We start from the raw sequence: 23,435 nt of genomic DNA, 5'->3' as shown, positions 1-23,435 counted from the left end.
CCTGCCAAGAATTCCGCGTAACGCCAGATCTTGTGCATTAAAGTTTGCGGCGCAGCTGTCATCTCGCTTGAAACAAGAGCACCTGTGCGGCTGTGTCGCGTATCAGCTCAACCTCACATCCGGGGTAACAAGCTTGCGCGTTGTAGGGCGTACAAGCTCGTCTGTGCTTTTCTTTCGTGTCCCAGCAATGAGGCGGAGTGTTTCTGAAAGGAGGCGCTCCCAGTCGAGGATTATGCTCCGGCCGCATCATGCGTTGTTGAGTTTGCAGTGAGGGGTTTGACGAAGTCAACTTCAAAGTATGCCTCCAGGCGAGAGGGCAAACCCGTTCTTTGATCGCAAACTAGGTACGGAAATATCTGCTCCCCTCAATTATGACATGATCTGTGGTTCATGGCTTTCCCGATGTTCGCTTAATTGGCGACAGATTGGTTGAGTCTGTTCTACTGAAATCCTGATGCCACGTCGCTCATCTGAAGCTCAAGAATCAGATGATTCAGGTTCTGTGATCAGAGTGACAGTATGTCAACGACGATTGTTTTTTTATGGAACAAGTGTACGACCATTCCGTGTTAATCACAGCAAGACAGCACTGAGGGCATTGAACTTGATTCCATCAAGGTGAACCCTTAATGGTAATTCGTGACAGGAGTTATTTCCAGTCGTGTTTCCGTAGACGGTGTCAAATACCGAGGCATACCGATGGTGTCCGGACGGTGTGCTCCCGCAACCCGGTGCGATGCTCCGGGTCAGCACAGCAAACACAGTGTGGTATGCCAACCAATAATCTACTGCCTGGGCCAGTCTCGCGCGCACTGTATACTTTGAACAAAACTGCAAGGTCTGTGGCCTCATCGTGCAGTAGTTGCCGGACAGGCCGTGTCTAGCGGCTTTCTCGAAGGAACTTGGAACGCTCGTCGTGTGCTTTTCAGTGGGTTTGCATGAATCGCGGTGGTTCCGCTACTAAAGCACAAACGTCGATCAGGTCCCCTGTTTTTTGCTTCATTTTGTCGCGGTCAGACGAGATAAATCATTCAGTCGATCCTGAAACCTGAAATGAACAATTAATTGCTCAATTTCCAAACAGCGCATCTACCACCCCCATCAGGTCTTTAGACTTAACTGAACCTGGAGAAACACGGTTCGGGCTAAGGCACAGGGAACCCCAGACTAGACCCGAAGGAGCCTCGTGTGCACAAGGTCGGTCCGAAAGGGCCAGCTTGGTCTGGATGGTGGGCAAGGCTGAGAAGAGGCTTTGTCGTTCAAGGGAGATGATTGGCTGGTGTTGGTAGCGAATTGTGTTGCGGCTTGGCGTTTTGAGTGATGTTGTCCTTGTCTTTGTTGAGCGGTGACGCAGCCACGAAATTGCCGTGTTTGAGTGAACACGACTTCGGATGCTCAGCCATTACCTGTCTATTTCTCGTATGACAGATCATCAACAGTAACTCTGCAATGCGAGATTGGTTCTGGGGACATTTGCAATCTGTCATGTGTCAAAGTTCCGTCCCACTGGCACGGCGATGCAACGTCGCATTAATGCTACACGAACGTCAGGTGTTTTGTTGAGCAGGTCCTCCAAATCTTAGTCAGCTAGTCAGCCACCATCTCGACGCCTACCCTAAACACTCTCGTGATACTGCATCAGCATTTGTTATGCGGTTCCTTGCTGTTGACCTCGTATCAGCCATGGCGAGGCTCAGTTCTTACGAGAAGATTGGCCAGCATTTATTCTCAACACGAATCTGGTTCACTGACACATCTTGGAGTGTTCTTGAGCGTATTGCGTCTTTCACCATCGGTTATCCCCATCGTATGAGAAAACAGTCAAACGACACTCCGCGAATTAGAATAGAGCCCAAACATCATTTGTCGATCAGTGGAGCTGATTTCCCTCGCTTAAGGCTCATTGTTCTCCATACCAGTCTAGACTCGCGATGATATGATGCTCCAATCCTCCCACAGAGACTATCGGACCTCGCCAAGGGCAGCAAAGGTTTTCCTTTCGAAGGATTTAAGGGGTTCCATAGAAACAAGCTATTGGAGCCAGTGGGAATTTTCAAAGATAGTCGAAAGACGGGAACTGCCTATCTCTAGTCTTGTGAGGAAGTGTCTAGGGTAATTTGATCAAGAAGGCTGATGGAACGCCTCTCTTCACATGCAACATAGGATAACCCAATATGGTGTGATGCTTTACAAATTCTTGCTAGACTTCATTGAAGAGGCTTCGTCTGATTGTACGAACACTTGCCATTTTCAGCCATTCCATTACAAACTGGCCAGTTATCGATGAGCGGCGCAGGATCGACGTCAACGGCCCCACAACAGCCGCTCGACTGCCGGAGTTTCTTCCGACCTCCTGTCTCCAAATATGCCGCTGTATGCTTGTCGATGGTATCGGTACTTACCGAGAGTTGAAGACGAACAATGATGATATCACGACTTCGTATAAGCCCAACCTCGACGTTTGGCTGTTGAGGTCTGGGGGATGGCTTGCGGCGTTCTTATCCAGCCACTTCTTCCCAAGTACTCGAGGCTTGTTGTTGTACGATTAAGGTTCCATTTAAGGTAGAGGAGACTAGGATGAGAGACGGGAATAATACGAGAATGCTCTAATGGAGTGGTCGAAACTTCCCGATGGCCTGACTTGCTTCGTCATAGGGCTAAACTGACTGCAAGCGATATGCATATCAAACAGGCTGGGGAAGTAATATGGCTGCCTAGATTAGAATAATATCGCTAGCTCTTACTCTGAACGCTGATTCGAGGCTCCAGATGCCGTATATTCACATCTGGTCTAACACGAGAGCTTAGGGCCACACGGAAAGTCCCTGCGTACGAGAGTCAACAGTAGCTGGCCATCGGACGAGATGCGAGTGTTAGAAATCACTTACTAACACTGATGATGAGTACAATACGAGTAGAGTTGACCATGAGAACTACGAAAGCCTCTTGAATGGCTATCATGCGAAATTAGCCATAGGTAGTTTGTGAAGCGGCAGTGCGCGTATTTTCAGGGGCAATATCCACAAATCTCACTTGTTGAAGACTGCTTCTCCTGAATAATTATGTCCAAGTAACACCGTGTATAGCAAGTGATGTTTAGATAATGAAGTGTCGCGAGACAGGCGTTCGATACGCATATGCACGAAAGCAACAACACTCAGACATTGGGCAATCAATCACTCGATGACACTCTTCAATCTCCCGTGAATCATCTTTATTGAAGCACCATTGGAATTAGAATGAGATTATAGGGTAGTAGAAATAAAGTTAGACACGATGGATTTTGAGCGATCAGCGAAAAGATGTTCTACGAGGATTGAGGTGGTATCTATTCCCAAGCTGACGCAGACCCAGGAATGGAAATGACAAGGGTCACCAGTGAATTCTAAGAATGGAATAATCCCATTGAATCAATAAGATGTCTTATGTTTTGATAATTGAAATAATCGTTGCTCAATGTTTCCAATGCTAATTCCTTTGCCCGGCCACTATGTGGAGATATGACCCTTATCAGCATACACGTAATGTCAGCCGCTTCCTACTTCATTCCATTCAATACTACTACCAAAGCATAAAGAAGTATTCCAATGATCAAGGATGCTTGTGGTTCTATTTTATTCGCATGGATCAGAGGGATGAAAGCTGGGTTGAACGAAGAGGACAAGGCAGCATGAGACACTACGATGCTATTGAGGAGGGAAGAGAGATCAGGTCAGCCCACGAATAGGAACCGTTCCATAACTCTTAGAACTCCTAATTCCCGTTGAGACCCGGTGATCTGGTGTGATGAGAATGGTTGATATTACTTCAAACTTGCAGAGACCCTTGGACAGTTCCCCAGTAACAACAGCCGTGGCACTCAATCTCAGCAGACATGTCACATTTCTCTTCACCATGTCTTATTCAGTGTAGTATAGTATATCATGCAGGTAAGACATGGGGGTCCGGCATCTGTTTCGGACGGGAATCTCAGATTTCGGAGGTCATCCCGATGGGTGCGAGTAACAGCTTCTGCGACTTCAGATGAGAGATAGGAGATCATGCTATGTTGAGAGTGAAAAATAATAGATTAATAGCACTAATATATATGGAAACAGCTTAAATGAAGTCCAGGAGGCTGATATGTCCCTGTGGGCGAACCCATGTCAAATTTGGTCAGGATCTTACGGAGATCTGGCAGCAACATTCGGATATGATCTGTCTCATGCATAATTTAGGCTGCTGATTGCATGTTTAAGAACGGAAGGATCTAGCGGAATTCCAGAATATTCTTCCCGTAGATTGACACTGGCCTTTGAAGTCTCGACCTTGATGGTCTTCAGCATCATGAATCAGGCCCTTTCCTTACCACCACTTCCTCTGTGTTCCCCCATCAAATTCTTACTGAAAAGCTTGAATACTAACCCTAACTACCCATACTAATTCTCTTCTGAGCATTTGTAAACGAGTTAAATGGCGGTGTGCATCGAAGATCTGGCCTTCAGGCAACTTGTACCGACATCAACGTTGCACTTCCAACCATGGAACCATTCCAAGCTACCATAGAAGAACCTCAATACTGCCGTCGGTCAGATTAACATGTCGCAAACTCCGCTTGGAGAACAGTTCAAGTGGTGCAAACCGTTCGATCAAGTCACACTGCAGTCACACCAGATGCCGTTACCCCTATTCGTACAACACCCAACCGCCTCACCAGCACCACAGAACCAGCAGGGGACATAATTGGTTGGTCTACGAATATACCACCGCAGCTTTGACAGAACCTGCAGTGATATGTCTGCATATTCGCAGCACCCGTGTGAAGAGACGGCAAACATGCCATACTCAACGTTTGATAAGAACTCGAAGTCTTGAGTGCCTCCCGAGCCCGGCATAGCAATGCTGTGTAAGGGGATTATATCTCTACTTAAGGGGCCCTGCGGCTTGCTAGGGGGTTGTAATGTCCCTTGATGAGGAGACGGAGGATACACTCTGAATTACTGAATCTGATTCACTCTTTACAGTGGCTTCTAATGCACCATGGGCATGCTTCGCCTCTTTTTTGTTATCCTGGTTGCAGGGGCCTACGTTGCTGTGGCTCAGCAACAGCCTTTTCACGCTTCTAGAAATGCTGTTTTGTCGGTGGATATACTTCCCTCGCTTCCAGAGTCTTTCGATTCTATTCCAACCACAGTTGTGACCGTGGACTGTCTTTTCTGTTCTTCTACGGATGATGGGGAGGTCTCGTCTTCCACTTGGGTGGACACTACGATATATACACAGATATTCAGCATTGGGACCGAGTTCCCCGAGCCGTCTGAACCGTCAGGTATTGTGTCTGCGGAGGCATCTGGGACGGTAATCTGTGCACCGCATTGTCAAACCTTTGTGACTGTTCCTTGGTATGATACCTTCTATCTTCGATGTAGAAGCTATACTAACTAAAAGTAGGAAGAGTGGTGAATCGAAGATTGCCCCTCTTACTCCTGTCCCAGTGGCAACCTCTTGCATCACGATATTCAACACCCCTATTCCTATTCCCCTTCCCACAACAGATATGTGGACTCCAGTTGTACCCTCACCTTCTCTATCAACATCGACGTCGTGCTCAACTACTGACACGGACTTGTCTCCTTGGACATGGCATCAGCCTGGGCCTTCCCTATCGACCGAGCTAGCTTCGAGTGGGCTGGGAATACCTCCATGGACATCAGCAGCAACGGAGGAGGCGACAGGTGTTACTGAATCGACGTCGGGCGCTACAGTAGTCTATCCTAGTGGCACAGAGATAACACCAACGTGGTCATTCGTGTCTGTTCAGACATCTCCAGCTACAGAAGTATCAGCGTCGACATGGAAATCAACGTCAACGCTGACTGAAGGGGTTCCTGTCTCGGAACCATGTACTACAGAGATCACGGTTACAATGACCAAGACCTTCTACGAGACATGGGAGTCCAAGACACTTCAGATAGCCACGTTATCTCGTACGATATCAACCACCATCGAAACAGTGATCGTGGAAGCGTATTCTACGTCGACAGGAGAGGTTGTGGTCGAAGGCACGAAGACGGAGTTAACAACCGTTGAGGCTGTTAGTTCGGGTGTAGACTGTTCGGAGGCTGGAAAATGTTGCGCTGCTTGTTCAGTTACCGCTGAATCTGTCGGAGTTGAGACGACGACTTTAACTCTCGAGGGAACATACACGACTGTCGAGGAGTATGTGTCTTCTGCTGGGGGCTCATGGGTGCCAGCCGAGTCTCCCTCTGGGACTGCAGTCATCCCTGGCACGGAGGGCTCAACTCCCACAAACTCAGAGACACTTACAGAGACAACAACCAAATCTGGATCGCACGCTGAAACGGAGACAGCCGGTCCAACGTCAGTTCAGACTGCGGGAGCCGCCCATGTGACGGCAGCTGTGGGAATAGGGGCTATTTTTGGTCTAATGGGATTATTGGCTTGATTCCATCAAGCAACTGAGGAGCGGAGCATGGGAGGAGAACACGCTTGGATACTGAATCATGTTAATGGACTAGAGAGTTTGGCGCGTCAACAGTTGATGGTTGCATAATGGGCTAGTGTTTTTTTGAGTGAGGACGGCTGATGTACCATGATAGTCTTGGGATAGCAAACACAGAATTAGGTCCACAGTCTTGTCCATCTTGACTCAAAGAGTCCGGGAAAGATCAGCCGATGGTGATGCAAGCGCTCAGAAAGACAAATGTGCAGCGCTTCGTTATCAAAAGGTCCATCCTCGTCTAGACCCTGTCACTTGTTTGCAAAGTCGTCTAGACATGGCTGGCTGAGGAATCTCATGGCACCAGTTATATCTCGTCAGGCTTGAAAGCAGATGATCATGACTAGAACGATGCGTGGGGCATGGTTTGGAGGTTGTGCGGTAGTTGGGGTGGCTGGGATGGCCTCAAAGTGATCTCTACTATGCGAGCCAGCACATTCATCGTCTTGATACACTAGAGTAGCAAATAACGCATGCATGCCTAATTCGGCAGTGTTGATTCAATGATATGAGGGCATTCTTTGCTTCCTCTCATTCACCTTCGTGTCATCGTAAAGTATACCCTCCATTGCCGCCGAGCCCACCTCGCTCTATCCATCCTTTTGACGCGAGAGTCCATCAGGTATCTCCAAAGTACTTCTGAAGAATCTGTATACACCCTAAGCCACGAGGTCCAAGGTGTATCCTGGAGCCGGCAACCGGGTAGCTTCCCTGATGCAAGTGTTTGCCCCGGGGTCCCCCAATCGATTGATCAGAACCTCGAGACGAGACCCCAGTTAGTTGAAAGGTTTTGATGTCAAGAGAAATTAAGACCCATTTGTTTCGAGTCGGAGTTTTATCCGAAGTGGAGGAATGTGCCAAGGGATCAACAAGGCTATCAAAAACCGTCACAAAGAGCAGGCATTACAGGACAACTCAACATATATCTTCAGGGTTGAGTAGATAATATGCTTACTATGAGATCATGACATGTTATGAGACTTTCAATTCACGTACTTGCACAAAAGCCACCCCAGTCATGACCGGCCGCCGAGTGACATAGTTCTGATATAAGGGCGCTTGATGAAGTAAACTCCACGCCAACACTAAAACGGGCCATTCTGGCACATGGCCACCACTGCCGACTCTAAACGCGTGAACTCAAATGGATATTATTCAATAGGCCCAATATTTTGGTGCCGACCGATAGCGAAGAGATCGATTGTGGGGGTAATGGTCATAAAAACCCGGAACAGGCAAACAGTGGCTTGACCAACAGCACATCTGGCGGCTGAGTCTCACTGCCTATGTTGTACAACATAAGAAGATCGTGGGATGTCTGAGATGGAAAGAGAGAAGAAGGCTACAAGGGACTGCTCACCGGGTTTCACTGTCACATCTCAGGGCCAAGGCGGAACCTCTGCTCTGCGGTGGACGAAGTATCTCATATTTTGCAATGGATACCGGTGAGAGGATTTAAAGACAGGGCCAATAGCAGTTTCTGACTCCCACGCCTGTTCGAGTTGGGGTTACAGTTGACCAAGACAGTGTAAATTGATGACATCTGTGTTGAACAGTGATCGTCCATATTGAGCTAGTTCTCTGGCATTAGCCACTTCAGCTACTAACAGAATAAGACTAATAACCTGGCAAGGTGATCATGCACGCCATAGTTACAGACGAACTAACGGACCATTATCTCTAGCGAACAATAGCCTCGACAGGGACACCCCTGAGTGCGGAAGAATTGCCGTCTTGTCATTGTTGCTGAGCGGTTAGGTCAAGAAGCCTAATCCCGGAGCACACAGTGTATTATCGAAAGAAGGAAGTTCGATAAGTCAGGACCAGGCTGCGGAACTGGACAGTTGAAGGTGTTCCGGGGTCGGAGAACAGAGACGCTGCAATGATCATTGGCCCGGATGTGAAGCGGCATTTACGAGCGTGCGGTTGCACAAGTCATTTAGATACAGCGACGATATAATTATGTTCTAATTTGAAATGGAGAAAGGCTATAGTTTGTGGCTGTCTCGGCTATGACTTTCCAGCCGGAAACCTCAAAACCGGCCCCTTAAACCTGTAGACACAGCTCCAAGGAGATAAAAAGGGTATTAATAAGATGCAAATCTTATTATCTCCCTTGTTAATAATATACAAGTTTATTTCAGAGATTTAACTCTGCAAGATTGACTCTAGACTCCCTGTCCAACAGCCCATCAAGATCTCAGCAACCCCTGATATCACTGGCATGACAAGATCTTGTCACCATGCCACCATGCCACGGTAAGCCGTAGGATGATCACATATACAGTGGATCGTTATCTCGGCATGTATTTGCGGTTACTAACGACAAACTATGCTGGCCGGGCGTGATCCAGGTACCCGCGACATGTCTTAGTCCTGGCTTCGGCTGCACGACATCAAACTTCCGGTCCTTGTTAGCAAGCGCTAAGATCCTTAGTTTGATACGGATCAGCCTTGTTTCTGGTGATGTTTGTCCGGTGAGTATTAGCGAGAACTAGTCGAGGAACGTGTGGAAATGACAGTTTCCCGCTTAATTGCCGAGATGATTTGGCCCTGACGTGAGATCATTCGGGGGATATGAAGATCCAAGAGAGCCTCTTCACAGCGTCAAAGTTCGGTTGAAGATATTTCTGAGACGATCGTAGCTGAAATTGACGGGTTTGCCAACTCAGAGATACTAGGCCTCGCAGAAGGCGCCATCCCAGCGCATCACCACCCCTTTCAGCAGCCGCCATGCCTCCATAAGGCAATCTTCTCGTCACAGCGGCCCCACGACTCGCCCAACCAACACTGACGATGTAAAGATAACAGGGAAGTATCGAGTTTGGCCAAAAAGATGGATACAAGTTGTGTACTTCTCCCTCGAGACTGACCTCCACAACTCGATGCAGTGTGACAACTCACGAGTGTACTCCGGGGAGACTTCCGGAGAACAAACACTCAGAAAAGTGCAGAAGTTTGCTCTTGGCGGCTATTCAGTCTGAGAGAAATGGAATGGGCCTTGTGAATCGTGGGACGTGGGATATGCTGTCTTCGAAGTCGGGCGGTTAGGAGAGGAGTTGAGTTAAGGATACAAATAGTCCGCTATGTTGTCTCGACAAGTGAAGTTATACTCAACGAAAAACGAGAGAACTCAAGAACTTTATACCAAAATTCTATCTATTTTCTACCCTTGACTAGCAAATCCTTTGTTTTATTCCCGGCAATGGCAACTCTCAGGGGCACCACTCAGGACTATGCAACTACCATGCAGCGCTCTGACAATGATGGCGTTCTTGGTGTAAACTCTGAACTCCTCAGGGAATCACCTATCAAGAACTCCAACTCCTCCAACACCGCACTGACTGGTCCCCTAGTCTGGTCCGGAGCAGACTATCAGGAGGACCAAGCTTACACTCTCCGTCTTAGCATCGAGGAAGCTAAGGAAGTCGACAGCGCCCTCGCTAGTTTCAAAAGTTAGATCTCCTACTACGTATGACTCGGGAAAGAAATGTTGCTAACAGGTGAAACTAACTAGCTCTTGGACTCGACGGCGACGAAGTCTCCCCTGATAATTTCCCTCTTCCAAACCTGTCTCGCCGTCTGCGTGCCAGCGCCGAGACTCTTCACCTTGGAAGAGGCTTTGTTGTCATTCGTGGCATCGATGGCAAGAAATATTCTGTCGAGGATAGTGTTACTATCTTCTTGGGTGTAGCTGGCTACATTGCTGATAAACGCGGACTCCAAGACCGCAAGGGTAACATGCTATGTACGTTTCCGGAAGTCTAAACCTTCAACGACTCCGAGTCCCTCCAATACTATTATTAAAGAACCATCAGTTTTATCTAACGTTTTCAGCTCATGTAACCGATTCGAAGCAATGGAAGACTCCTGCCGACGCGCGTCATGGTATTCACACCAATGGATCTCTGGTAGGTTACATCAACTCCACGGAAATATTACTCTACTTACTAGTTACAGCCTTTCCACACTGACATGGGATGCGACATCCTATCCCTTCAAGTTCGAGACAGCGCCAACAAGGGAGGATATACCTATCTCAGTTCAGCCTGGACTGTCTTCAACGACCTCCTCAACCGAGAGCCAGAAGTCATCAAGACACTCCTAACTCCCAACTGGCCTGTCCAGCTGTAAGATAACTGCACCTTCTACCCATTGAAACAAAACTAACAAATTGGTTCAAACAGTTCGGGCCGTAAGGCTTCATATCATCTCGCTCCTGTCTTGACATTCCACGATGGCAAACTCCTCGCGAGCCTCGACCCGCATCGCCTCGGGCCGCACCCAAGTATGACGAACTCGAATATTCCCTCTCTTTCAGAGGCTCAAATCCACGCTCTTCAAGCTGTCTCAGAGGCTGCTTCTAGTGTTGAGTTGCAGCTAAAGCTTGAGACAGGAGATCTTCTGTTCTTCAACAACCTCGCCCTCGTCCACCGTCGAGACGCCTACACTGACGACGATAACTCGTCTCGTCACATGGTTAGACTCTGGCTTCGTAACCAGAAGTACGGTTGGGCAATTCCTAACGGTATGCTTCCTCCTTGGGAGGCTGCCTATGGGGAGAACCGCAAGATCAAGGCTAGGCACTACCCTATTGTGCCCATGGTAGAGTACCCTGTGCAGAAGTACACTACCAGCTCTGCAGCCTTTATGATCGAGAATTCTGAGACTTCAGACGAGGAGTGATGATTCTCCGACTACTCCGCGCTTTTTGATTTTGTCTCCGTTCGAGACCCCCAGTCATTTCCGAGTCATGACATGTTTTGGTTTATCAAGGGTTTTGAGAGTCTATCTACTGTCGTTTCCTTAGGAACAGCCTACTATAGGTCACTATGCAGGACTACATACTAGCTATTAGTCGCTCATTGGAGAATACAACCAACATCTTGCAATGCTGTTGTCTCGAGAGATCTTGTCACGTGTCGTTATCATGTGAGAATTGAGATAAAAACCCTCCGTGTTGGTAGTTCCCCTTCCAACTCTCTTTCACATTCCTGTCTTTTGCTTTTTCGTCTTTTCACACGTCCTCGTATTCATCGTCAGATCTTTATGTCTGTTTGAGACAACCGTTGACGGAACGTTCCTCCCGCCATCCCAAAGCATGATCCCATCGACCACTATATAATCAAACTCTTCTGGAATGACATGGCACGATGACAGCAGTGTAGAAGATTATTACCTATGGCGTCCTTTCACCATGACACCAATATCATATCCCTGCCCTTTTACTCGTGTCAGCTGAACTACAGCCCCTAGTAAACTTGCCCGGGAACTATTGAAGCGATGCAACTTTAACCGTTACCTCTCCGACGAACAATAAAATATCTCGATGATAAGAAAGGACTGAAGCCAGAACCGACGCCCTTAGCAAACCATACCAACTAAAGAAGTGATATGCACGGGAATGGCTTGAAGTTTATATTAGCCCCAAGCTAGTCGTTATCCCTGTGTGAGAACAGACGGTAAGATCATTCCTTTTCTCTTGTTGAAATCTGAGAGTTGGAAAAGTGAAGCCTCTAGTCACATCAGCAGAAGCAAATCTCACGATCCTTTCCACTTTGGAGAGGAACCGGACTCTTTGCGAGATGACATAGTCCTTTTTCAGTATCCTCCTCGTCTCGGCCTTCGTCTCCATCAACTGCCGAAGTGAATCACAAACATGACCTGTTCCAAGGCTGCAGATCTCGACTCCTATACACATATGTGACATCGTGGATATCGTCGACTAGAAACAGCCGGTTGCGGGCCGTGCTGACGTTCTGGTTCGATGTCTCGGCACAATCTCTCGAGATTGACGATCCTACTGGCCCCTGTTATGTCATGGGATATCTCAACACCCGTGTCTCAGACATTCGATCACGCCCTTTAATTATCCACTTTCGCGTTGTTTGAATTTCTCCGGTCACGAACTTGCGGTTGATCGTCGAGCTGTCAAATGTTCTACCCCATAATATGTCTCAGCTCTTTCACGTGAGGATTTGAGCCTTGTCCTACTCTGAAAATGGAACCCTCCACGAACGGGGGGCTTGTTTGGGTGGCTCTGAGGATGTGATTTTGTTTGGTATTGTGCTTGAAATATCCAATTGCCTTTTGTATTCCACGAATGTGGCTTTACTCTCATCTCGCAGCTATAGACACACACTTAATGCCATTGAAACTTTTGTAGTGCCTGACAAGACCAGCTGCTCATATAGTATGGCGTTGCTCCATCTCTGGAGAAGCTATTTCGAATAGACTACTGTCACAATCCATGACCTCTCGGCACGGGTAATTTGTAGTGCGTGCCAGACAAACCCACAGTATGTACCAATTGACCACTCAGGTCAACCGGCGAGGACAGAAGACGAGCTTTATGGGTCCGTAGAGCCCCCTTGTCGTATCTCTGATTGGCTGAACAAGTTGGACAGGGATATCAGTACAATCCAATCCTTACTAGGGACGATCAATCCTCGCTGCAAATCTCGACGCTTGAACCATAACCCACATGAGTTGGTCTAAACACCAGAAGATATGAGTTTTGTAAAACCTCACATTCGTGAGAAGAAAATGGTGGAATTTATACTGATTTGTTGTGACTTTGGATTGTTGCTCAAGATGATAAGCTGCAGCTGCGAGCAAGGATTACCTCAAGGATGTCTCACACAACGGCCAGGGACTGGTAGGCGTCGACGCCCCTGCATCCTCCTTCATATCAGGTTTCGAGGGCAACGAGTGGGTGATTCCAGGGCACGTTCCCGCAGGGAGGCTGCAATTTTGCCTCCTGTGTTGTCACTTCACCACCTCTGCCGAGCTGTCGTGTGACTTGAGTTTGAGCTTCACAAGCCAGCGATATCCCCAATATCGGGCATATCGGTAAAGTACGCGCATGCACTTGACAGCTGTGTCTGCACGGGACACTGCGCTCCATGGGTCTTGGAACCCAGGTGCCAGAATGGAGATTTTTACTCGTCCAGCTGAGATCCACGTAAGTGAGAGAGGATGAAGATGAACGAACCAGACTCCACCAGCTCAGCTCAGCTGTCAGGCCTCAATTCGTGTAACGTTTTGCAATTAGGATGCCTACCAGCTTCGGCAATTTTGCTCGCTAGGAACAACGCCTAAAGGCACCCCTGTGAGAATTGTGCAGTAGACCCTGTTGGTGGGTGTCGGTTCGATGCTGTGTAACTGAAAGGACCCCGTTTCCAAGCCATGAATTCTTTTTACCCTGTCTAAATATTTTGGGTACTTTCTTCTAACAGGTCGATCCAGAGAACTCGGAAACGGCAGAATACGGGCACGGGCGCTGGGCCGAAACGAAAACGTCACCGCTCGAGCTTGAACCAACAGCGATTTGATAGTGGTAAGTGTTGATTCGACAGTGGCACTGACACAGTTCTAACGGTTATGCAGATAACGAAGATCGTGTGTCGGGAGAAGTGTCGAAGCCTGGACGTGCGAATCGGCAGGATCCAGGCTCTTCGTCACAGTCAAGTGTATCGCCAGACTGTGCTCAGCAACCCGGACACCCCAGGTCAGACAATGCCACTTCTAGTGGCACTTACACAGGGGGCGTGTATCCTGGTGGGAGTGTCAAAGCTGTGAACGTTCAGGGCTTGGGGAGTCCTCCTCAGGCTCTTTCATCACCCGAATCTCCTCTCTCAACATCATCTGAACAAGAAAATCCACGCCATGGAAGTCATGGTACCCCTCTGCATGCAACTATCCCATCCGGACACGGATTAAGCCCCGAGAGTTCAGCTTCAGACTCCGATTCCAGCTCCGGTTCTAGCTCTAGCGAGTGTTCGGATCCTGCTTCTGGACAACCTTCGAGTCAGACACTCCGGAGCCAGCCCCCACCAGAAGTATCTCTTCTGGACAAAGGTACTTGTTCTGATACTTCTTCAAATGAACAAGCTTCTCGTTCAGTCAATGGCACCCAGTTAATCTCTCCACCTGGTGACGATGCGGGTCAGCTACGGACGGACAGGACAGACCTAGAGCTAGATTTCCCCTTGAGGAGGGGTGCGAAAGATGTACCTGGCTCTTTACTCTCTCCGGAGACGCTGGGAGACTCCCCGAGTCAAGAAGTCCAAGCTCAGGTTGGCCTCGGTCGAAACTCTGATGATGACGACTCAGATCACTCAGACATCCTTGATCAGTTAGGGAGCGATTTCAATGATTTGCTGTCCATCGACCCTGGAAGACCTATCACTGGCTCGCCCTCAAGAGACCGGGTCATTGCTAGCAGACTTCAAGATGAGGATTCTGATCTTGAAGACTGGCAGGTTGCTGAAGATGTCCCTGCACCGGATACAAGCCATGATAACGGTAGCGCTCCGGGAACCCCTCCGAATGGCATTCGACGCGTCGTCGCCACTGCGCACTCCCCGGAACCCAATCATCACTATGAAACAAGCGATGAAGACGATACTGAAAGTTTTGATGACACATGTAGCGGTTTTAGTGGGAGCAACAGAATAGGTAATGATGAACGGATTGTCGAGCCAGAAGATCCAGAAGAAGGTAATGAAGAGTCAAATGTAGACAATGATCTTGTTCGACAATTCGACGAAGTTGTAGCCGATCACTCGGACTCTGACGGCTTCGAGACACATGCTGGTCCCTCGGCCGTGTCCAGTTGGGAGCGTCGCATTTATCCATCCCCTTCAGATTACGATGATTCAGATGAAGAGGCCAGTCCCCAGAACGAATCATCCGACGACGACGAGGTGTCGGAAGAAGAGATTGGGTATATCTCTGACGCTCGCGACACTGATGTTGAAATCGAAGACGAAAAAGAGTCGCCTACTTTGAATATTCCATCATCTTCAACAAACGGCATCGTTTCCCCAAGCGAAGCAAGTAGCTCTGGAAGATGTCGCCTCACATTCGAGGAACGTGAGGTTGTACGAATCACACGAGAGATCGGCGCTTGTGTTCGTTGTCGCTTCCAAAAAATCAAAGTACACATTCTCTCTGTCCCACAATTGTTCACACTAACATGAAATGAACAGTGCCTTATAGACGAGAACAACCCAGAAGGACAATGCAAAACATGCAAGAGGTTCTCGAAGACGTCGCCAAAGACAATCCATCGCGTTCCATGCTTGCGACTCCGAATTGCCGACGTCGTTCTTTATCGAAGCGGCGGGCTCAAACTCACGAGACGATGGGCGGGCATCGAAATGCGAGATATTGGGGATCGACTTGATACGGTTGCTGTCACGATTGAAGTCTCACAGAATCTTTGTGGTAAACCTCTTCGTATGAATGTTGTGCGATTCAGACCCATTGACGGGGACGTGACTGCCCGATATTGGACTGATGGCCTTCTCGGGAAGGTGATCTTCAAGAAGAAGGAGCTGGCCAACTACTGCCTTGAAAATATCTACGACACGGCCGAAAGCGTGCGACAATACACCATTGACAATGCTCTTCCAGCCTTTTATCACACTATCCAAGAGGAGAGTGAATCAGAAGCTGGAGAACGGCCCATCATCAGAACGTACCTCACGGCCATGGCTCGGTATTTGGACCTTCACGTAGGCCGATTGAGTCCCGACACGAGCCTTACGCTGACTGCTTCGCAGAATGAACATAAATCCGGCGGAAAGCTCTCGAGGGACGATGAAAAAGAGCTTGAGATATTCGGCAACCTTTTTATCCTCTGGTGCGCCATCCGTAAGTGCTCCTCTTCAGCTCATCTCAATTGCATCCCACTCTAATCCCGCCCAGAGCACACTGTAGGATCCCTCTACATCGAAGGCAACGAAACACTAGGCATGCTCCCCGAAACCGAAGACAAATCCTACCCTCTCTACGGCAAAGTGTCTGTCCCTCGCATGATAGTCGCCCAATTCGACACCCTCAATTACAATGAGGTCCTCGAGCGATACAAGGAGAAGCTCCTACGCGACATCGATTGGCTATTCAGCCAGGACAAGAATCGATGGTGGTTCACAGTCTACCTCGTCGTCTTCATACTCCTGCGCGAAGCGAGTCGCATGACAGCAGATCGGTATCGGCATGCGAGAGCTAACTATGGATCAAGTGTATGGCGGCCTCGACCCTTAAAGGACGTAGCTAACGTAACAGGTGCGATACTCGATCCCAGACTTTGTCGAGGGGCTCCATGGCAGCTGCAATAATATTCTCATCCACTGGCATTACTACAACTGTGATCAGTGGCCGACTACTCGGTTGTCGGGCCTCACTAATGGCGTAGGAAGAAATGACCACTTTGAGACTCTGGCACCCAAGGATCGGCACCTTGTGAAACAGAATCTCAAGGACCCAGAGGTGAAGAAACACCTTCTGGTATGGAAGAAATACAAGAGGGATAATGGAAAAGGTCTGCGACAGGGAAAACTCAACCATACGGCATATTAGTGCTAACCAACCGTGTAGTTCCAAAGATTACTCTCCAACACGACGCCGGATCCATTCGCTACGCAGGAAAACAGGACAAGTACGACTGGGATCATTCTTTGTATTGGGTATCGCAGATGTTTGAGAAGAAATGGTGCCCGCATCCGACGTATACGAGCGAACAAGAACCCGAGTCAACGCTCATGTCTGTCACGACGGCTGTCGCTGCGGCCGGCTAAGGATGAAGCGAACCGAACACTCGACGAGAACGTACGATACGAGGCTTGGATCAACAACATAACGACAGATACGAATCTTTTGCCACATGACTTTTAGTATTACCAGCATTCGAGGAGCTTCCAGCGGTGGAAGAGTGGGGAAAATGGTACAACGCCCAGCATCGATAGACGCATGAGGGCTCGAATAAACATACACTTTTACACGAAGACCACAATAGAGTATTCTAAGCAGCTTTTATTCTACGAAAGCGATATGCTGATCCATTTCTAGCTCCAATTGGAGACTCAAGTATTGTAAAAAACCGCTGACTCCAGGCCTCCTCTGCTTCCTGTAGTAATCGCTGCCTCCAAGCTCGCTGTGCTTCCTATGTTCCTGTACGCCAAACAAACTCGAAACAAAAGTTATGGCGCCATCTAAGTGTGGTCAAGATCTCTTAAATCTGTGTCGGTCTCCTGTGGTCTCCTGTTCTCTTCCCCGAACCAACTAAAAGAATCCCACCATTTTCTACCAAGTTGTGTTCTGTGACGAATGAAACTGCATCAGGTTTCGCTTCTTCATGGGAGGAGGCATTCCCCAGTTGTCCTCCGAGTCAGCCCAACCCTCGCCGACATGGGTCACGTAGCGCAGAGAACTTCCGAGGCCTCTGGTCCGAAGTCGAAGTGGTGAGTTGGAGGGATAGGTGTGGATGATGTCTTTTCTCAAGTCCTTGTCAAACTCGATCTCCCGCATGTTGCCTTTCATCCAATCACAGAAGTGGGCAACATCGCCAATACGACGCTTCAGCTCGATGAGATGGTCTATAGTGACACAAGGGTAGAGGCCCAGATTGATCAGATTGTATCTCTTGACCGCCGCCTCGTGCGTACGCGGATCTTCGAGTCGTGCCCGGAGTGGTCTGGGTGCGCGGTTGTGGAAAAACGCACTCCAGACCTCGAAGGCTTTGTCGAAAAACTTCTTGTACTGTTCCGCCCAAGTGGGAGGAGTATCGAAGAGAGTGCTTGGTCGCATGTAAAAAGGGAAGTGGATGTTGTTGGACCGGGCGGGATTGTCCCCCACCTCCCTGTCAGAGTCGGCGTCTGCGTCACCATCTTCCTGAGCCACAGTAACGTAGCCCTCATCAGCCTGGCTAGGGCTGTTCCCGTTGTTGGAAGAGGTGGTCGCTTCGTTGTCGTAGGGAGAACCAGGGGTGTTCGTGAGCCACTCGGGGTTGGTGCCCTCGGTGTCAGTGGGCGAAACGGTGTCAACGTCCATAGACTGACCCGAAGACCGACCTTTGCTTCCCTCGTTGCTTCCAGGGCCATTTGTAAGCCATTTGTTGGTAGTTACCGAACCCTCTGCTGTCGTGATGTTGATGGTAAAAGCCTCAGCGGCGTTGGAAGTTGTACTGCTCTCAGCAGGAGGGGGGCCGCTGGCAATAGCAGCGGCCAGTATGACCATGTCACGATCGAAGGCCTCTTTCTCGGCGGCCTCAGTATCGTTTCGGGTGTCATCATCTTCAGCGGGCTCGCCAGAACCAGTGTCGTCTGGCGAGTCAATGGCGTCTAGCTCATCCGCGGCTGCAGCGCTTGCTGAAGCTTGGGCATCCCAAGGGTCCTCTTCGTTGTTTTCTTGCTCCTGGTCAGACTCATGCTCGGTGGTGGCTTCACTAGCACCCGCCGAGCCATGCTCCCACGAGTCCGAGCCTGCTTCATCACCATCAGTGTCCTACTCCGATGATGTCTCGCGGAGACTCTCAGCCTCGTCAGGGGTTGGCGGAGGCAGGTGGACGAAAGAAGCATATCTGCCGATATCTTCAGACGACACATACATAATGGCTTGATTTCGAAGAGTAACGAGAAAGTCAAGCTTCTTGTACCCATTCCTGAGTGCCTGTTCTCGGATCGGCTCCGACATCTTGGCCGTATGATGGAACCTCTGCCCCCACAGCGACATGATGGAAACCAGGCCACAGGTATGTTTGAGTGTGTCTGAAGCAAGGTTAAACACTTCTCGTCGAGCAAAAGGAGAGCACAAATACCTGATCAACTGGAGAAGGCGGTGATGGAGGAGTCGGAGCTCCAGGTCACGAAAGTAATGCGATCAAAAAGATAGAGAACAAAACAACGTTCTAGATGATGATTCTTGTGTTTTTAATGGAAAAGAAAAAGCAAAAAGCGACGTGGGAGGTGGGAGGTGAGAGGGCAAGGTTTGTGTAGGAGGGAGAGAAGAGCGAAGTCGCAGAGTGCAAACGAGATGCAAGGTCGAGATTACGTTTACAACCCGCGGAGGGAAAAGGGCAGAAGCACTTATTCGCAAGCTATCGATAAGATACAGCTGACTACACGCCCAGAAGTGGCCACGGGAGCCAGCAAACACTTATTATAAGCGAGTTACTGAGCATCAGGGAAAGAGAAGATGAGTTCCTGAATGTGATGCCAACGCCAGTGACAAACGGCCGACGAGACATGTAAAACGGCACAAGAAGTAGAGAGTAGAACTGCTATTGTCTACAGAGCATGTTCTTTTGGGCTATAGAGGCAAAATGGCACGCTTGGGGGCTTGGTGTGGCTGGAGGGGGAACATGGCAGTGCCCTAGCGGGAATGGGAGCAAAGGCCTGGAGCAGCCACTTCGCCTTTATCACCTCAATCGTCACTGAACCATTTCAATTTCTAGAAAAGTACTGAAATTAACATGATACCACCTGTGTAATGACATGTTAGTCTCATCAATCGTAGTATGTGAGACTTATATCTTGGTTGAAAAGGTGCAGTGTTTTCCCTCGCTGCTGTTCTGCCGGTGGGGAAGAAACTGCAACAAAAAGTAGCTAGAATCTGCACCGCAAAGGCCCCAAAATTTCATATCAACTGTACAATGTCCATTAATCTTTGTTGTTCACACGTTCGACTTCATTACTGTCCAAGCCACGTCCTCTAATCCCTTTGTTGTATCCCTGTCACCCCTAAAGAATACATCGAAACAAAGCTAAGCTGATATAATACTCAAAAAGTCAAAGACCAGATACTAACCCTCCCGTCATCCTCAGATGCTCCACGGTATCATGCGATTCCTCCGCTTCTAGCTTCCCTCATCCCGCCGTAGGAACATCTCCACGACAGTCCGCGCTCGATCCCTTGACCCCTTTTCCTTTTCATCTACACGACAGACCAGAGGCCCTACTATCTCGGCATATCTACGCTCACGCATCTTGCGCTTCTTGGTGTCCTCATCCTCTGCGTTGCCGCGGCGGAAGCTTAGACGGCGGGAGAGACCACCTTTGGGTTCGTTTGTCACAGGCGTGAGCTCTGATGCTGCCCGGGACAGAGTAGCTGTGAGGAAGACGAATGCAATGTTATGGTTAGGTGCTGATGAGAGAATATCCAGGATCTGTGTCTTGGTGTCGGGCCAAGCGGTCATGGGTAAGGATGTCACGTTGGGTAACGATGTTGAGATCTTGGCCCAGAGTTGAGTAGGGATCAGACCATCCGTGAGAGATTCGAGGAAGAGTAACAGGATGGAAGAGACGACCTCCAGCTTGAACGACGCAGGCCATTCCAATGGGAGCGCATCAAGAAGAAAATCATCATTATCCAGAGCAGACACAAGTTTGACCTTTGCATCCTGCATATCAGCCTCGCCAACTCTCCAGGTCGAAGCCTCAAGGGGCCATCCAGGATCCCGCGGCAGCACTTCCTCCTCAAGCATCGTCGATTCAGCCAGACTTCGTTCAACAAGCGTCTGTACCACCTCAGTAAGCTTGAAAAGCTCCTTCGGTGCTGAGCAATGGATATCGGAGTCGTAAGCAATGGCCCCCTTGATACCCTTCTTCTCGACAAACTTTCTGATACCGCCGTCAGGGATTCTTATCAACTCTGCGATAGAGCGCCCTACACAAGACGGTTGCCAGATTCCGCGCACGGGAATGAAGTGGTCCCGACCGTCCTCTATGCGAAGAACCAGGACCTCTTCGATCTTGGCGCGGGCTTCGTTCAATGCCCGGATGTGAGAAATGGCCGAGACTTGGAGCTCTAGCAACACTAATGCTGTTTCTCCTGGATCGAGTGTGACTGTTTCGCCCAATGGCTCTTGAGACTCTTCATCGGCTGACAAGAATGTCGTTTTCAACCATACAGGGACAGCATCGTCACCGTCTTCTGTCGTCGGCTTCGTCACGAACGAGAACGTCGCGGGAACACTGCCAGTATTTGCAACCGTCAGGTGCCGAACCTGCTTTTCCAGGGGTATAACCTCTCCAAAATCGACGATATTCTCTTCATTGCCCTCGCTGCCTTCCACGACAACCGTAATGCCTGGTCGGCCTTCATTCTCCGCTCTGTCTAGTTCTCGCGCCACTTCTGCGTGGATTTTTGCTTTGAGATCCGGTACAACAGCGTCGTAGTCGAGCGTGAAAATAGAAGTGATGGGCTTGTGATCAGACGATGTAATGCGTTGATGCGAGGCGTAAATCTCCAAGTTTATGCGATCACGGAAGCCCTCCTTTGTAACAAGTTCCTCAGCTTCAGGATCATCATTATCCTCGTACTCGTCATATCCCAAAGTGTCAGTTGATGACGTTGGGTCTTCCCCATCAGCATCGGGGTCATAACTAAATAGCACGTCCTCATCCTCTTCGAGCCCCCTGGACTTCATCTCTTCATCTTTCTTCTTCGCCTCTTCCTCATCTTTAACTTTTGTTTCATAATCTTGTTTATCCTTTCGTGTTCTAAATAGAATACGGTCACACCAACTTGGAGCTCGTTGCTTCTCACTTGAGTCAAAGAGGCCAACTGTACCAATATCATATTTGTATGTTGGTAGAAAGGTAATTGCCCCTTCTTGCCAACCATCGTGAAAAGCTTTTCGTTGCTTAATAACTCTTCGTAATTGGTCGTGTGGCAACAATGAATCGATGGTGGCCTGCAGAGAAGTGGGATCCTGGCTTGGGTCTTCGGGGAAATCGTCGGGATCTGGTAGATCGCTCGCGGTATCAAAGCTCTCTTCCCGCGAATGTAGCGACACTCTCGTAGAAGACTCATCATCGCTGTCCGAACCCTTCATGACAATAACGCCTCGCTCATCAAGAGGCTTCGAGTCCTCATCTGTTCCATATTCACCTCTAGCATGCAGCGTGAGCAACCGTCTAATATCGTCGCCAGGTAGTCCATCAAGTCGAAAGTTCAGGTCTCCAAACCAGAATGCAAGATCTTCATCTCCAATCTTTTCACCCTCGTCTTCCTCGACGCCTGAATGAACGATTGGGTCGAATTGGGTACGTGAGAGAACTTGGCCGACGTCCCAACATCGCCGGTCTAAATACGAAGAGCCGGCACCACTAGCCAAGTGGCTATTTATAAAAACCATGCGAGTTGTTTCGCCAAGCAGCAATCGCGTCGTCACGGCCCCCTTGTTTCCAAAATAGCCTAGCAGGCCCGTACCAACTTGTTTGGTACTGACGTTGCTAATGGTTGGTGCAATTTCTGGAGAAGCATAAACCAACAGCAACAAGCCAGTCATTTGTTCCGCAGTGATAAGCTCGTATCCTTTAGGCAATGCTGCTTCCAATGCCGCTTTCCATTTGTCCATAACACTTGTATCCGTATATACTGCTCGATTCATATACTCCTTGGTCGTGTTGAGGTCTACAATTTCCTGAAGTCCCAGCACATAAAGACCAATATCACCCCCGGCAGTCAAATGCGGCTTCGAACTGCCATTGTCCTTGTCGTCTGTCTCCACGGCGCTATTTTGGGAGAGATTCAGTGACGTCAATTGTTGATCCAAGCCTTCGCCGTGTGTGAACCAGGTCGCGAGGTCTTTATCAGTACCCGTGCACGCAGCAACGTTCCACGTCCCGATCTTGACCTTTAGGCTGTGTGGACGCACGAACTCCGATCGTCGGGCATGAACAGCTTTAGCTAGAGACTGAGGCGTCGTCGAGGTAGGATCCCCCAGTTCAGAACCAGGGGACTGGTCATTTTCGTCGGCCATGGACGCCGTTATTACAGTATTAGACGAGAGAGACGAGTTATATATACGGCGCCGTCTCGAGATATCGCGGGGAGGTCGATTTGTAGTTCTCTAGATCATGACTTCGAACAACCTAGCTCTACCGTAGGCGAAAGGCAAGGGATATTTGGGTCGTGTGAGCACCAAAAGAATGTTGAGCTAATTAGAAGAAGGGGTAAAAAGGGAGATAAACCTCAGCTTAAACGTATGACGTCGAGCTGCTACCGTAGTCTAAAATGGTGGTGTAGGAACCTAGGGTCCAGCTCAGCGCCCCGCGGCAGCGTCATCTTGCGCCTTATCGATAAGCCTAGCAGCGCCCAAGCATGCGCACTCAGTCTTGTCAAAGAGTAGACTTCAATCTCCATA

General features: G+C 49.1%; 5 protein-coding genes across 7 annotated transcripts; 4 read left to right on the top strand and 1 right to left on the bottom strand.

Annotated features, from left to right (window-relative positions):
* Positions 1-4,441: 4,441 nt before the first annotated feature.
* FOIG_06433 (uncharacterized protein) lies at positions 4,442-6,840 on the top strand. Its single transcript, XM_031205503.1, has 2 exons — positions 4,442-5,381; positions 5,431-6,840. The coding sequence occupies exons 1-2, from the start codon at positions 5,020-5,022 to the stop codon at positions 6,443-6,445; spliced, it is 1,377 nt and encodes a 458-aa protein (XP_031064227.1). The 5' UTR covers positions 4,442-5,019; the 3' UTR covers positions 6,446-6,840.
* Positions 6,841-8,611: 1,771 nt separating this feature from the next.
* On the top strand, positions 8,612-11,409 carry FOIG_06432 (uncharacterized protein). The gene is made up of 5 exons (XM_031205502.1): positions 8,612-9,954; positions 10,017-10,247; positions 10,337-10,410; positions 10,460-10,629; positions 10,687-11,409. The coding sequence occupies exons 1-5, from the start codon at positions 9,705-9,707 to the stop codon at positions 11,183-11,185; spliced, it is 1,224 nt and encodes a 407-aa protein (XP_031064226.1). The 5' UTR covers positions 8,612-9,704; the 3' UTR covers positions 11,186-11,409.
* Positions 11,410-13,249: 1,840 nt separating this feature from the next.
* Positions 13,250-18,193, top strand: FOIG_06431 (uncharacterized protein). 3 transcript variants are annotated; one of them, XM_031205499.1, is made up of 8 exons: positions 13,250-13,463; positions 13,748-13,838; positions 13,889-15,441; positions 15,493-16,020; positions 16,069-16,159; positions 16,214-16,530; positions 16,574-16,829; positions 16,886-18,193. In XM_031205499.1, the coding sequence occupies exons 1-8, from the start codon at positions 13,365-13,367 to the stop codon at positions 17,083-17,085; spliced, it is 3,135 nt and encodes a 1,044-aa protein (XP_031064223.1). In that variant the 5' UTR covers positions 13,250-13,364; the 3' UTR covers positions 17,086-18,193. The 3 variants fall into 3 exon arrangements, with proteins under 3 accessions (XP_031064223.1, XP_031064225.1, XP_031064224.1); XM_031205501.1 differs by having other exon boundaries at positions 15,493-16,004; positions 16,886-17,334; XM_031205500.1 differs by having other exon boundaries at positions 16,214-16,829.
* Positions 18,194-18,214: 21 nt separating this feature from the next.
* FOIG_06430 (uncharacterized protein) lies at positions 18,215-19,563 on the top strand. The gene has a single exon (XM_031205498.1). The coding sequence runs from the start codon at positions 18,432-18,434 to the stop codon at positions 18,903-18,905; it is 474 nt and encodes a 157-aa protein (XP_031064222.1). The 5' UTR covers positions 18,215-18,431; the 3' UTR covers positions 18,906-19,563.
* A 185-nt stretch (positions 19,564-19,748) lies between these two features.
* Positions 19,749-23,370, bottom strand: FOIG_06429 (uncharacterized protein). The gene has a single exon (XM_031205497.1). It carries the CDS (start codon positions 23,049-23,051, stop codon positions 20,142-20,144), a length of 2,910 nt encoding a protein of 969 aa, XP_031064221.1. The 5' UTR covers positions 23,052-23,370; the 3' UTR covers positions 19,749-20,141.
* Between the last annotated feature and the right edge of the window lie 65 nt (positions 23,371-23,435).

Source organism: Fusarium odoratissimum, assembly GCF_000260195.1.
Source record: "Fusarium odoratissimum NRRL 54006 unplaced genomic scaffold supercont1.9, whole genome shotgun sequence".
Lineage (NCBI taxonomy): Eukaryota > Fungi > Ascomycota > Sordariomycetes > Hypocreales > Nectriaceae > Fusarium > Fusarium odoratissimum.
This window is presented reverse-complemented; position numbering and strand designations above follow the sequence as displayed.

Coding starts and splice junctions, on each gene's coding strand:
- FOIG_06433 (XM_031205503.1), top strand. CDS start 5,020: ATGGGCATGCTTCGCCTCTTTTTTGTTATCCTGGTTGCAGGGGCCTAC. Junction 5,382..5,430: donor ACCTTTGTGACTGTTCCTTG/GTATGATACCTT, acceptor AACTAAAAGTAG/GAAGAGTGGTGAATCGAAGA.
- FOIG_06432 (XM_031205502.1), top strand. CDS start 9,705: ATGGCAACTCTCAGGGGCACCACTCAGGACTATGCAACTACCATGCAG. Junction 9,955..10,016: donor CGCCCTCGCTAGTTTCAAAA/GTTAGATCTCCT, acceptor GAAACTAACTAG/CTCTTGGACTCGACGGCGAC. Junction 10,411..10,459: donor TTCACACCAATGGATCTCTG/GTAGGTTACATC, acceptor TACTAGTTACAG/CCTTTCCACACTGACATGGG.
- FOIG_06431 (XM_031205499.1), top strand. CDS start 13,365: ATGCACTTGACAGCTGTGTCTGCACGGGACACTGCGCTCCATGGGTCT. Junction 15,442..15,492: donor GTCGCTTCCAAAAAATCAAA/GTACACATTCTC, acceptor TGAAATGAACAG/TGCCTTATAGACGAGAACAA. Junction 16,160..16,213: donor TATCCTCTGGTGCGCCATCC/GTAAGTGCTCCT, acceptor AATCCCGCCCAG/AGCACACTGTAGGATCCCTC.
- FOIG_06430 (XM_031205498.1), top strand. CDS start 18,432: ATGTTGATGGTAAAAGCCTCAGCGGCGTTGGAAGTTGTACTGCTCTCA.
- FOIG_06429 (XM_031205497.1), bottom strand. CDS start 23,051: ATGGCCGACGAAAATGACCAGTCCCCTGGTTCTGAACTGGGGGATCCT.